A 14,404-nucleotide genomic window follows, 5' to 3' on the forward strand; every position below is an offset into this window, starting at 1 on the left:
AATTGTTCAAAATTTCAAAGTACTTGGCAAATTCTTCATTTGTTCCTTCCCAAATTAGCAGCAAGTCGTCTATGTATCTTAGCCATGCTATGGTTTTTTGGACTGCTTGATCATTTTCCAATCTCCATGCCCATGTTTTTTCCCAATGTCCCATCGTTAAGCAGGCGTACGAAGGGCTAAAGGAAAAGCCCATAGCAGTACCTTTGGCTTGTCGATAAATTTCATTGCCAAATAAAAAAATATTTTGCTCCAGGCACAATGAGATCATCTCCAACAGCATGTTGTTATGGTCAGTTAGCTGTATGCTTCTGTTTTTAAGAAAAGATTTGACTGCCTCGATGCCGATTTTGTTTTCGATGTTGGAATATAAGGATATTACATCCATTGTAATCAATTTGTAGGATGGTTGCCATGGAGTATCCTGTAGTCTTCTTAACATGTCTCCCGTATCTTTTATGTAAGATGTCAAACCCTTTACATACGGTAGCAGAAATACATCAATGTAATTGGCAATGGGTTCTAACAATGCCCCTTTAGCAGAGATTATGGGTCTCCCTGGCGGTCTGGTGGCATGTTTGTGAATTTTGGGCAAAAAATAGATTGTAGCCATTTTGGGGAACTTAGTTTGAAGATATTTCAGTTCATCAATGTCTAAAAGTTTTTGCGAGTACCACAATTCCAACTTTGCATCCAATTCTTGTTTTAATTTTTGGAGAGGGTTGGTTTGTAATTTTTCATAAAATTCCTTATTGTTTAATTGTGAATGAGCTTCACGCATGTATGCCTCTTTGTCCAGAACAACCACATTGCCGCCCTTATCTGCAATTTTGATTTCAATGGTGTCATCTTTTCGCAATGAGTTAAGAGCCTGGCGTTCTTGTCTAGATAGATTGTCCTTGATCCGGGGTATCTTTAACTGATAAAGGTCTTTTACAACGCATTCATGGAAAAAATCAATTTTGTTCCCAGGGGGGAGTTGCGGATAGAATCTAGATTTTGGTTTGATATTGGAGATTCCAGCCCCTAGTTGTACACAATAGGTTTGTACCTGTCCACCTCCTTCTTGTGGAGCTTGACTTAATTCCATAAGATTTACAAAATGTTCTGCATCCTCTATGGGAGTTTGGAGGGTTGGTAGAGCAATATTTCTTTTATATACAGCCATGGCCGGTTTGTCAATAAAGAGTTTTGCAAGTTTAATTTTCCTTATGAACTTGTAAAGATCGACTCTGGTTTCCGCTAAATTCATGCCACTGGTGGGACAGAAATTCATACCTCTCTTGAGAACCTGTGATTCCACTTCACTGAGTTTTTTCGAGGACAAATTAATCACTTGTAATTCTTGATCCGTAGAGCTGTCAGATTGGTTTGTTTCCGGGTTTAACATATTTGTTTCTTGGTCGGAATTTAAGCGTTCCATTTCTTTCTCATGTTGCGTGTCATTGTTCCTACGCGGTCTCCGCCAGAAGCTTGTGCCGTATTTTCGCTTGCCTCTCCTTGTTTGTTTGGGGGAATATTTCCCCGTCCTCTTCCCCTCCCTCTTCCTCTTGGATTGATGTATCAATACACGGGAGTGCACGAGGAACAAACCTTCCCAACGGGAGAAACTGAATCCTTATTTCCGCAGCGGGTCCTGCTGCACCTCGCGTGCACCGCCGGAGAGAACCCGGAAGCCTTCGACCTTGGGCCAGACCGAATCATATATAATATATTATATATATATATATATATATATATATATATATATATATATAGAGAGAGAGAGGGAAAGAGATATCAGGACCTCCTCCACCCCGAGCTCCCCCTGCCCTCTTACCCAATCTGTCTCCCCTTTGCTGGGAGCTGGCAGCGTCTCCCTCCTGTGCTGCCTGACAGAAATGGATAAATTACTGAAAACATTTGCTTAGACGCGCCTGCGAACGGGAGTGTATAACTTCCCATTCTGCTTCGCAGAATAATTTGACCTGGTATACCAAAAACCGGGACATTTACCTAAAATTAAGAAAAGTGTCGGGACACCTGGACAGTCCTCTAAAAACCATGACTCTCTGGGGAAATCCAGTACGTCTGGTCACCCTATCTAATGTGTATATATAGAGAAACTCCAGCATGGTTGAATCTCAGAACTCTGAGTTCCATGTGAATGAACAGGAAAAAATAGAGCGATTCATAGGGCCTGGCGCATAGGCTACAGAAATAATCACTTATGTAAGGGTAAGCGTACACACAAGTCAAAAGGTTCAGTTGGCAATCTAATAAACATGATGCTATGTATATATCTCTCTCTCTCTCTCTCTCTCTCTCTCTCTCTCCTCTCTCTCTCTCTCTCTCTCTCTCTCTCTCTCTCTCTCTCTCTCTCTCTCTCTCTCTCTCTCTCTCTCTCTCCTCTCTCTCTCTCTCTCTCTCTCTCTCTCTCTCTCTCTCTCTCTCTCTCTCTCTCTCTATATATATATATATATATATATATATATATATATATATATATATATATATACACATATATATAGAGAGAGAGAGAGAGAGAGATATCAGGACTTCCTCCACCCTGAGCTCCCCTGCCCTCTAACCCAATCTGTCTCAACTTAGAGCATGGCAGACTGTAAGAACAAGAGAATAAGAAACTGCAAGTGAGAGCATGAGGTAGGAAAGTGTATTGCAGTGTGTGCATGTTATGTTAGTTAAAGGAAGGAGAAGGCTTGGACCCGGATTCCCTCTCGTTATGTGGATGCTGAGGCTAGCCCCTTAGTCCATGGATCTTCGAGGATGGTGTGATCTGGGTGTAATTTTGCCATGGTGTTACTTGTCAAGGCAGTCGGTAGCTCTGATGAAGACCTGGGCTAAGCAGGGTGCGCACCCCAGTTCCTGGTGGGGCTTTACAATACCATTTATTTATTTTCATCTTCAAGTGGTATCTTGTTTATTCTAATAAAGAACCTATAGAGAATCTGTTCAGACAGGTCCAACTTGATTCCCGTGGCACAGTGAGCACGAGACTCACATCTGTGCATACCCATACCACTTAGGGCGATACATGAAACACACAAAAGTTGATGGGAGGCAGTTTGCAATAAGTCTAACTACTGGCAATAGTCTGGGTAGCATTCCAACCCATCGTTCTTTTGCTCACCATGCCACCTCAGTTTGGACCCACCATATGCAAATCAGCCTTGACCCGGTTACTCATGGGAATGCTCCAGCCTGAAATGCCAACCCAGGTCCTCCCTGAACTGGAACACAAGCAACACTGGACCAGTTTTGCCTTAGTTATGGGCTCATCATCCAGGTACAGATTGGGTCCAGTGACACAGTGAGCATGTGACCCATGTCTGGGCATACCCATGCCAATTAGGGCAGTACAATAAACACATTAAGGGTGATGAGAGGCTGCTTTCAATAAATCTAACCACTGCCAATCACTCGGGGAAGCACTCTAACCCATTGTTCTTTTGCTCACCATGCCACCTCAGTCTGGACCCAGCCATATGCACTGGACCCAAGCTGTACCCAGCTGATGAGCCCGTAACTAGGGCAAAACCAGTCCTGGGTTGCTTTTGTTCTGGTTTAGGGAGGACCTGGCTTGGCATGTCAGGCTGGACTGTTCCCAAGAGGAGCAGGGTTAAGACTGATTTGCATATGGTGGGTCCAAACTGAGGTGGCATGGTGAGCAAAAGAACGATGGGTTGGAATGCTACTCCGACTATTGCCAGTGGTCAGACTTACTGCGAGCAGCCTCCTATCACCTTTTGTGTGTTTCACTAAAAGTTTCCACATTTGCCCCTTACAGGCATCACAAAAGACTTGGGTTTACAAGGCCACCTTCTGTGCTGCAGGTCTTACCTCCCACTCTCCAAAATATTGCCCTTCGCAGGCCCCTCAGCACAGATTCTGGTTGTAATGTACAAGGCTGCAAGAGGGAGCCCATCCAGGGTCTCCAACCTTTTCTGTAATGCGAGCTTCTTATGTTCAGGGAAACGCATTGGGAGCTACCGATGTTACTAGTATTGCAATAGTGTCCACATCAGACAACGTTACATCAGTGGATACTATTTTCAAGGTTACTGCCAGCGATCACCTCAGTGCATCAGTCATGATTGCCAGAAGAAATGTAGTTAAAAAAGGCTTTGTCCATATGCCGTGCCTCTACACAGGCGCGCGACACCCATTGGACTCAAAGGGCTTCAGCCCCCCCCCCCGTCGTGTGTGGCAGCCCGGGATGAGACACCGTCCCGGGCAAAAAAGCAGCCGCACCCGAGCACTTCACAGGTCTTTAAAAGACCATTTGCATGTTAATGAGGCCTCACTGGTGTTTCACCCCTTCTAAGAGCCCCTGCAGCTCCACTCTGCCTATTGCTTAAAGTTCAGCCCCCCCCCGAAATTTTTGCTCAGCCCCCCCCCCCCCCCCCCCCGAAATTTGGCTCTAGTTGCGCCTCTGCCTCTACATGGGTAATACATAGCAGCAACGCCTCTGGCACCAAGGTAATAACATTTGTAAAATATCACCTCAATACCACATGATGTATCACTCAAATATCAGCTTTAAATATATTTTGGAAATTCAGCCATTTCCCTTCAAATATAAATTCATGAATTCTGAAAATAAACTAATTTCATCTCTAATAAACGCTCTCAATTTTGGCATACCTATAATAATTCAACCAAGCAAAAGTTTCTAATTTAGTAGGGACACAAGAGACACAAGAGAGCTACTTAACGGTAGCTGGAAAGCTACCAGTAGCTCACGAGCTACTCGTTGAAGAAGCCTGATCCAGGCCTTTTGAAGAGCGTGGAGGGGTGTCTGTGTGTCTGCCTCAGACTGGGGGGTTTTATTATGAAAGAGTGCATGTATGAGAGTGAGCTTGAAACAGAAAGCACATGTATGTGAGGGAAAGAGGGAATGTGAGAGTTACACGGAGGTAGAGGATATCTGTTGGCAAATCCCCACCCTCAGTTTAACCCCTATCAAACGGTGGACCCAGGCAGCCCTACAACTTAAGACCTTCAGTTTAGAACATGGGCTGAGAGCAGTGAACGGCAGGACACGAGGAGATCAGCAGGGTAATCCAACCTTCAATAATGGACTGAGCACTAGTAGAATTGACTACATTTTGGTCAATCTCGAATTTTGGTCTGCTATACACGATATGATAGTAATACAGCGTATCGAAAGTGACCATAATCCTCTCAGTCTTGAGTTGCAGCTGCATAAAGGGCTGAGATCAATACAAGATGATCTCATAGATGATATCATCATGACAAATGACACTCGGCGGGTTAGATGGGCCGAGTGTCTGGGTAAGCCCGAATCCATTAACAAAATGAATGATATGGTAAAAGAAGCAACAACTGAAATGCTGGGGCAGTCGGATTATGAGGATTGCTGCAGTAGGGTAGTCCATATTCACTCGACCCTTTTTCTTAAACTTAGTAAATTTTTTAGTATTTCTAGGAAAAGGCACCCTGGTAAGGGGAAAAGAAAACAGGAATCATGGTATGATAAAAATTGTAGGATTGCATACAAATCTTTAGCTGATGCAGTGCGATCCACCGATAGAGAAGCTATACGGGCGGCAAGGAATCATTACAAAAAGACACAAATAGTGGCGAAAAAAACGTGGGACACCAAATACTGGGAGGAGTTACTGGCAGCCAGTAAGTCCAGAGACTCGACGGACTTCTGGTATCTTGTGAGGTGGGGCATGAGGAACCAAAAACCAGCCCCGGTTAATCATGTCCCGCCAGAACTTTGGGTCAAGTACTTCAAGTCCCAGTTTGCTATTACAAATAATGTTCCACTATCCGCCCCAGCCTCTCTTAGTCCTCCTCTACCAGAAACTACGCTAGAGTTCACCAAAAAAGATGTTGAATGCGCCCTTAATCTAATTCCTAAGGGCAGGGCCCCGGGCCTAGACTAAATTCCTGCAGATCTGTTCTTGCATAGCAGATCAGTCTAGGTCCCTTACATTGAACTACTGGTGAACACTTTGGCCAAAGGCACTACTGTGCCGGATATATGGCGGGGAGCAGAAATCATACCAATCTTTAAGAAGGGTGACCGAGCTGACCCAGGAAACTACAGGCCAATTAGCCTAATAGCCTGCATCCAGAAGGTTGTGGCTATAATGGTACTTCTCAGGGTCCAGACCTGGATGGAGGAATCTGGAGTCATGTCCACTTTACAGGCTGGCTTCCGACCCCTGACCAGCACGGTGGACCAAGTTTTTAGATTTTCCGCAATATATTGGAAATGGGTGGTTTTGGGGGGTGGCACACTATATGCAGCCTTTGTTGATTTAAAGGCTGCATTTGACTTAGTCCCAAGAGATAGGCTGTGGAGAGTGCTTCATGAGCAGGGTATCCCACCTGAATTACTTGCGATTTTGATTAAATTACATGAAAACAATTATGCGCAGGTCAGATGGGGTAACCCGAGTCAGGTGACTGCCAGCTTCCCAACGGAAAGGGGTGTACGGCAAGGATGCGTGCTGGCACCCACACTATTCACACTATATATAAATAGAGTTACAGATTATTATAGGGACTCTAATACCGATGCACCCAAACAGAATGGCATCCCTGTCCCCCTTTTAATGTTTGCCGATGATACCCTCCTATTATCAAAGACTCAGGAAGGGTTACAGAAGGCAATAGACTGCTTTGAAAAATTTTGTAACGACTATGGCCTTTCTGTTAATGTTTCTAAAACTAAATTTATGACGATGCACAGGCATAGGAACATAAGGGGCAGAGTCTTTATGAATGGGGAACTATTAGAACAGACTGATAGTTTCAATTACCTGGGTATCACATTGGGCTCCAGGTTACAGTGGAAGCCACATGTGGCCCATCTAATTTCTAAGCACGCGCAACTATCTGGTGCTCTTCTAAGAGAATTCAAGTTGTCAGCCACTAAACCCATAGCCCCAGTATTAAAAATCTACGACTAAAGAGTAAGATCTTCCATGCTATATGGAGCAGAATTGTGGGGGTCGTCTGAAATAGCAGGCTTACAAAAAGCACATAATAGATTTCTTCGCTGCATAACAGGCCTCCCACAATCTACACCACTTATACCCCTGCGCATGGATTTGGGGTGTCAGAGTCTAGAAAATATATGTAGATTTAGACCAGTTGCCTACTGGAGAAGACTGTGGGTAACCCCCGAACTGAATCACTATGCGTTAGCACTTTTGGAAACGCGTAACATGGATTCTGGGGGCAAAATTCCATGGTTTAGAAAGGTAAAAATTCTCTTAAAGTCCCTAGGAATGGGGGATCTTTGGGATAATCCACAGGGGACTTTATTTCCTACTAAATTACAGTTAAAAGAGGCTTACTGGTCACTCATATCCCAGCAGGAGTTCCAGTCACACAGTGATCCATCATATACTAAGGTCTTTTTGGAGCTGAAACACACTACTAGGTATGAGATGTACTGGGATTTGATTACACTGCCTCTTGATAGGAAATTATACCACCAGTTCAGGGTAGGTACCCTCCCATTGAACACAGTCACCTGTAACTGGGCATCTTGTAAAAATGACCAAATGTGCCCTTTTTGCAAAATTTACCCTGAAACTATAGCAGATATCTTGTTTACCTGCCCAGAATATAAGGTCCCCCGCCTAAAATGGATAAGAGCAGTCTGTATTCAAAAGGGTATTAGGACGGGGATCTCTGCATTGAGAATATTTCAAACTGACTGTTCTGAAATAATAGTGATAGCTCTAGCTAATTTCCTGAAACGGATGTGGTTAATAAGAGTTGGGAAACTGAAAGCCCTCCAGCCGCCCTAAAATAATCTTAGTACAAATGTGGAATTTTTTTATATTCTTCTTAGCGTGCTTTTATGAAAGACAGATATTTATTTTTTTACTTGGCCGAGTAGGAATGCCACACATGTAGTAAACTTAAATCCTGCTGTTTCTAGTTGTAGTATCATGAATTATGTATATAATCTAAATGTGTAGCCTGAACTGGAAACACTTGTTGACGATCTGTTTTTAAATATTGTTTTTGTAATGATGATGAGATTTGTTTTTAATTTGTCTTTTATGACAACAAGTCGAAATAAAGACTGTTTGAGGTTTTGGTACATGAAAGAATGTGAAAGTGAGTAAGGCAGAATATGAGAGTAGGTGTGAAAGAAAGTGTGTGAGGGGGTGCTAGGGACAGATTGCGAGAGTAGCAGACAGTCTGAGTGTGTGAAACAAATGATAAAAATAGAGAATATATGTGAGAGGGTGTGTGCGTGACCGCGTGTCTGAGAGAGACTATGAGTGTGCGGGACCGCGTGTCTGAGAGAGAGCGAGAGAAGGCGCGAGTGCGTAACCATTTTCTTCCCATTCGATTTTAATGCACTTTTTCTCTTCAAACGAGCTCGCGCGCTCTTCCCTCTGGCTTGCCAGATAAAAACAAATGGTTAAAGCGGCGGAATGCAATCCCCGGGCCTCTGAGGCGGAGCAGCATTAAAATGCACCTTCCCTGCGATGATTTAAAGCATTCTTTTCCATTAAGCCTCTCAGCAGCGGCAGGGAGATACAAAAGGAACGGGCGCCTGGGAGGTCGGCCTCAGAGACGAGCCCACCAAGCATCCGTAGCATTCAGGCTTAAAAAAAAGAAAAAACTCAAATATCCCTCCTATAGATATAACATGCACCGTCTAAAAAGCAGAGTTAACCAAATATATGTATTTGTTTTGGAGTTTCTATAGGGGGCATTATAACCAGGGTTGTCAAAGTAGGGTGACCGGATTTTGAAAACCAAAACACTTTTTTTTGTTGGGTAAATATTGGTACTACGATTTTACAACCTCCCAGGGGCGCAGAATATCGCTCATCAACATGGAAATACGAGCGAGACACTAAGGGAATGCATTAATGTAAATTTAAACCCAGTATTATTTGGGTAGATTAAATTCTTTCCTGATAAGAGCTGCCATCTAGTCCTGCCTTGAGACATATAGAAAAGTGCCTTCCTCTATTTTCAGTCGACCGTGTCTGACAACCAGGGCATGAGCTAAATTTGCCTGGTCAGCCTATGTCAGAGCGCTTTACGTCTCCATGACATGGGCAAAAGAATCCCGCATCTTCCTGAAGGGGATACACAAACGAGAGATGCAGTCTGCAACATACTGTCAATAAATATCTGTTGTTCATATAAATCAGGGTGACACGTAGTCTCAAACTTACCCCACTATAGGCCTCACTAAACGTCGTATGCAATCCCTGGTGCCCAAATCGCACATCCTGTAAATTCAAGATGAGATCTGTATATCATGTTGAGTTTCAGAGCTCAGAATAGGAATTGTTTTCCTGCCCACTTTGTGCCAGGTTTTACCTGGTGAAAATCTGGTCACAAAACTCATCTAGTGTACAGGCGGTCAAATCGGAAATCCCGATTTCAAAGCAAACCGGAATTATGCAGTGATGTAAGTATGGTAAATTACAGTCACTTCTCTCCCAACACAACACATTTTAAATGTCCTTCTAGAGATGCATCGACCATTTCATGAATAAATGGCCAGCACCTTCCTCTGATAAGCTCTGAGAGCGTCTGACCAGTGCTTTTTAACAGTTATTAGATTTATAAATACCCAGGAAAAAAGTCAATGTGCCATTCATTATATTACGTTTAGCATTCATGCATTCGTAGCCGTCATTATTGTGTCACCTAATATCCAGCAGCCTTCCCCATCATTCATAAAGGCGTTCAATGTCCTCGTCGCCACTGCTATGACTAACTCAGAAATTGCAGTTATTTTTAACTGCTGAGCAAACATTTAATAAGCGAAAAAATCATAACAGCTTGTCACACAGCTTCACCTGGTGTATTGATATTGACAATAGGCAGCCCTGCACTGGAATCTAACAAGGCCTTTTCTGGTAGCCTGCCATGCAGGTGGGGGAGGTTGGATTTCAGCTTCTTTAGTGCTTGCGGGTAGATTGCATGATCTAGTCTCTAGAAAGCCTAAGCAATAGTATAAGCTTTGTTGTATTATTGTCACACCCCATACCCACTTATTTTGCGAGCCCTTCCGCATGGCAGTTGGATCTCAATCCCTTGGTTACGTTTATTGTTAAGCAGAGTTTAGTTGTGTGTGGCTAACAGAGAGTTGTTCAAGGTGTAGTTAAATAATTGTTTGTGTTGGTTAACGTGAAAGTAGAATACTTCTGATCTAGACACAGATTTCTGCAGTGTCTTATGAGTATGGGCCAAAGGACTTCTGTTTTTTCCTTTTTAGCTGGGTGTTTGTTGGGCCATTGCTCAACCAATGGAGAGGTGTTTTCTTAGGCAGATATTGCTATCAAGGAAGACAGCTTTGATCCCGGATTGTGAGTGAGATCCGTTGGTATGTTTATACTGTCTGCTCAGTGAATCTAAGATTCATTTTGGAGTGCGGCAGGAAAGTGTGGTTGAGTTGGCAGCAATCTGCCACCTACAAGGCTTCGCAGCCCGATTGTGCACGAGGTTGTAAGTGCTCACTGTAGCATATTCTGTTTGAGTAAAGCTAATTGTAAGTGTAAATAAAACAATGGTGTGTAGTGGTATTGTGGAGTGGTCGGGCTCCTGGTGTCCTATACGTCACCTTTGGCTGCACTGCAGAGTGAGGGGTAGCACCTTCTGCCATCGAATAGACTCAACACTCGCTGCATGTGTCTTTGTACTTCACTCCTTATGGTTTTCAGTTCTCCCGAGTCATGTCATACAAGGGCCACTGATAGTAGAGGGAGGTGACTTCGATCAAGAGGCTGGGCGGTAGTGGGGTTGTTACCACCAAGTAAGACATTAAAACAGCAGAGTTATTCGCACAGTCGAGCTAGCAACGAACAAGTGGATGTAACAGCACCCATTGCGATGAACAATACAGTACATACGCGCAGGCTTAAAAGGGCGACCACCAGTCATGCCCCCCCCCCCACCCACCACTGTAATAGGTGATTACACTGAAGGACGTTTGCAGCATGCAGAGAAAGTGGGAGCCAAAGCAAAGCAAGGACCCATTCGCATCGCCCACCGCCCCCCCATGCCTGGCATCCTTTCTCGCTGCCCGGAAGAAGCCTGATGTGAAATGAGTGCCCATCTCATATGCCCTCCAGCATCTCCCGCCCACGCCTTGTACTGCATACTCACTCTGCGCAATCTTGGCTAAGTGCAGGCGGTTCACCCAGGAGATCTTGCTGAGAGGGCTGGGAGTGATGAAGACCACTGTCACGCTGATGGGGTGTCCTGACCTGTGAGTGGGGAGATTGGAAAGCGTGGGTGAGGGGTGAAGCGAAACAAGCATGGCGGGTAGAGACAGGAGGGATAACAGGAAAGGGGATCTTCAATAGCAAACAGTCGCACATATCAAGCTACAAGGAGGCAGAGCACTTAAGGGTGCTCACAACATCCCAAAATTAAAGGCAGCTCAGTCGTACACATGGTCAATCACATCAAGGGTGCACCTCAGGCATGTCTGGTAATAGTCCCTGATGAAAAAGTCCATGTCACCGCCTTCTCTTCAAACATGCACAACACTGAAACATACAATATGTTAAACGCATAGCACATGTTCTGCTATCAGTGTGGCTTCACAGCACTAAGAGAATCCAAGTATTTGCCAAAGTTTTTCACGGTCCCACCTGTGACGGGAGTCTGACTTAGCATATAAACTGCGTCAACAGTGATAGGGTGTTGTTTCCAATACCTGCGTCTTAAATATTACTATGGCAGTAAGGTAGGTGGGAATATACCCCACTAGACACTCAAAGCACTTTTCACCTGAGACTGGACACAAATACTTGTGTCACGAGACCCGCTATGGAAATGTACACAGCACCAGTTCCTCAAAACGCATAAGTACCACCAGTCTCGCAACACTCGTGTACGCGTCACCAGCCCCCAATAGACGAGCCCCACCATCCCATGCCAACAGGACGTCAAATGTACACATCGCGGCTTATTAAAAATGTTAGGTCGCCTTGCTTTTTTACATACTTGTCACCAGGCCTCGTGTACAAAAGTTCTTGTCACTAGTATTCAACATGAATTCACAGATCACGAGGCCCTCAATAATGTAACAGAAAATGGATGCCAGCACACGTCATCACCCTTTCAATGGATACTTGTATGACATCATTAGCTTCATATACATGTGCGTCTGAGCAGCCCATTGATACACAAAGCTCAAGGCCCCGTGGCAAGAGAGCACTGTTCATCACCCCCACCACAGGGGAAGGTTTCTGCACGTCGTTTTTTCGGACTAATGATGTAATTCGTGATTGTATATATTTTGGTAATGGAAACACGCCACCTGCAAGGGGCAGTCAGTAAGATATATAGCTTTTCAATCCTCCCTCCCTCTCCCCCACCACAGCTGCACTGTGCAAGCCAGACAAAGGGCGGACGAACCATGGAGCATCAGGGGGTAACAGTTGCAGACAATATTAAAAACACATTTGCATAAATCCGGATCTTTTATTGGCTTTTGCTTAAGAATTTATCAGACGGGCGCTGTTCATACCAGCAATAAAAGACTAAAACAGAACTAAAATGGGGGTGATCATAAATAAAGCGAGAAATAACATCGCTAATGCCTCCCTGAAGGGCTTTAAAGATGGATTGTGATAGCTCCCCGAGCAGGGAGTTCCAGAGGTGAAAGGCTGCCACTGTAAAGGCCTGACCTGAAAAAGAACCTCTTGTAAAGTGCAGGCAAAGTGCGTCCTCTCTTCCGGTGGACCAGACACCACCGGCGCCCGGGTGGGTCCTCTCCACAAGAGGTACAGGATGGGAAAGAACAAAGGTCACGAAGGTGAAGAGGCAAGACCTAAAGTTTAAAAGCAATCAGTGGAGAAACGGAAGTAATAGAAGGAAATCTGCTTGCACCCAACCACCAAATATTCTGCAGAATCAATTATACATGTCAGAGTGGGAAGTGTAGATAGAGTAAACCAAGCCCCAGAGACCAGGTTACCATGAAAAAGCAAGTGCCGGGACAGTATTACAGATATCCAGTGCTTAAGCTGGCGGTTGTAGGTGGGGCCCATCAACACTCATTTTAAGGGACCGGCAATTACTTTTCCTCAACAAAGTTTGAGCAAGAAAGAGAAAAACACAAAAGGGGTGAAGGAGGAGAAATATAAAGGTGGAAAACAATGACTCCACAAGAGAGCGGGGATGAGATTGAACCTGCGTGAGAGAAAGAGGCAGGTAGTGTCTGGTGGTGGAGTAGAGAGGCAGGAGGTAGAATGAAGTGTAGGCAGCCCTGAGGGTCACACCCCTACTTTCGATAGCGCCTTCTGAAAAAAACTTAGGACCTCAGAGATCTTATTTTACAAATTAAGCCCTACGTATTTCAGGAGGGGAATGGAAGGGATCATTCTTTCTCAACAACGCAAATTAAAAAGCACAACCCGATCAAGCTTAGACTTAAGAGTATGGAAATATAAAGAAATGTCAAGAAGGAAGCGAGGAAAAAAGCCTCCATTGCATGGATTTGAGCTACAAAGAGAAAAAAACTAATAGAAAGCCCACAAGAATAGGAGAAGAGTGTGAATTCATAAACAAAAAAACTCAGTCTTAGTTGGATTTAATCTGAGCAAATGTCTGGACATACAGACCTCCCTGACCCCAAAATAGCCCCGCTAATGGGACCTCAGCCAAGAATAAATTGTTGGAGCTCACGTCCAACACCACAACACACGACAGGTACACATAGTCGCGGGTGACAAGATGGATCTCTGAGGCATCCAGGTTATTAGAAAGGGCGTGTGCACAGAAAGTACCACATAGGCAAGCTGGAGGAGTCCTGAAAGAGATGGCAGAAGATAATTCTCCAACAGAACTTTCTGCTGTTCACATGTATGTAGAGTGAATCGACAAGAGTGCTTCCCGGTCCACCATAAGAGAGATCACTGAGAGATGCAGGAGTTCTCAAACAGGCCCCACCACCCTCATCCGGGACATGCCTGACATAGGAAAAGAGGGAGGGTGGTGAAGAGAAAGAAGTTTGAGAGAAACAAGAAAGACAGCAGGACAGGCAGAGAATGGATGAATGGAAAGGGAGACAGAGTGAGGCGAGGGCTGGTTTCAGTATTTTACCAGGGCTCTTCGTTCCCCAGGCCGGCCCGGATTGGCTGCTGAGAAGGAAACGGACTAAGAAAAGTAATTAATTGGAAAAATGAGATTTGCAGCAACTCACGGTCAGATAGAACCTATGGAGCAATCTTTACGTCCCATCTCCGAATTTTACAGCATTTTAGAGGAATTTGTCAATGCTTTTCAGGCGCATTAATGCACCATGCTACCGAATATAAAATGCATTAATATAATCAAAATAAGCATTAATGCAGACAAGAATACTATAAAAGCAGAGTCACATTTTCAGAAAATGTGTAATTACGAGCAAAGGCTCAGAATAATTTCA

At 44.3% G+C, this 14,404-nt stretch overlaps 1 protein-coding gene across 10 annotated transcripts in view; it reads right to left on the minus strand.

The window, feature by feature from the left end:
• ARHGEF10L (Rho guanine nucleotide exchange factor 10 like) overlaps positions 1–14,404 on the minus strand; it is a 585,939-nt gene that overhangs the window by 82,744 nt on the left and 488,791 nt on the right. For all 10 annotated transcript variants that reach the window (XM_085608202.1, XM_085608218.1, XM_085608210.1 and 7 more), the window contains one exon: positions 11,131–11,231. In XM_085608202.1, coding sequence (XP_085464328.1) covers positions 11,131–11,231 — 101 coding nt within the window. The remainder of the gene's footprint in view (positions 1–11,130; positions 11,232–14,404) is intronic.

Source organism: Triturus cristatus, chromosome 1_2 (genome assembly GCF_964204655.1).
Source record: "Triturus cristatus chromosome 1_2, aTriCri1.1, whole genome shotgun sequence".
In the NCBI taxonomy this organism is placed as follows: domain Eukaryota; kingdom Metazoa; phylum Chordata; class Amphibia; order Caudata; family Salamandridae; genus Triturus; species Triturus cristatus.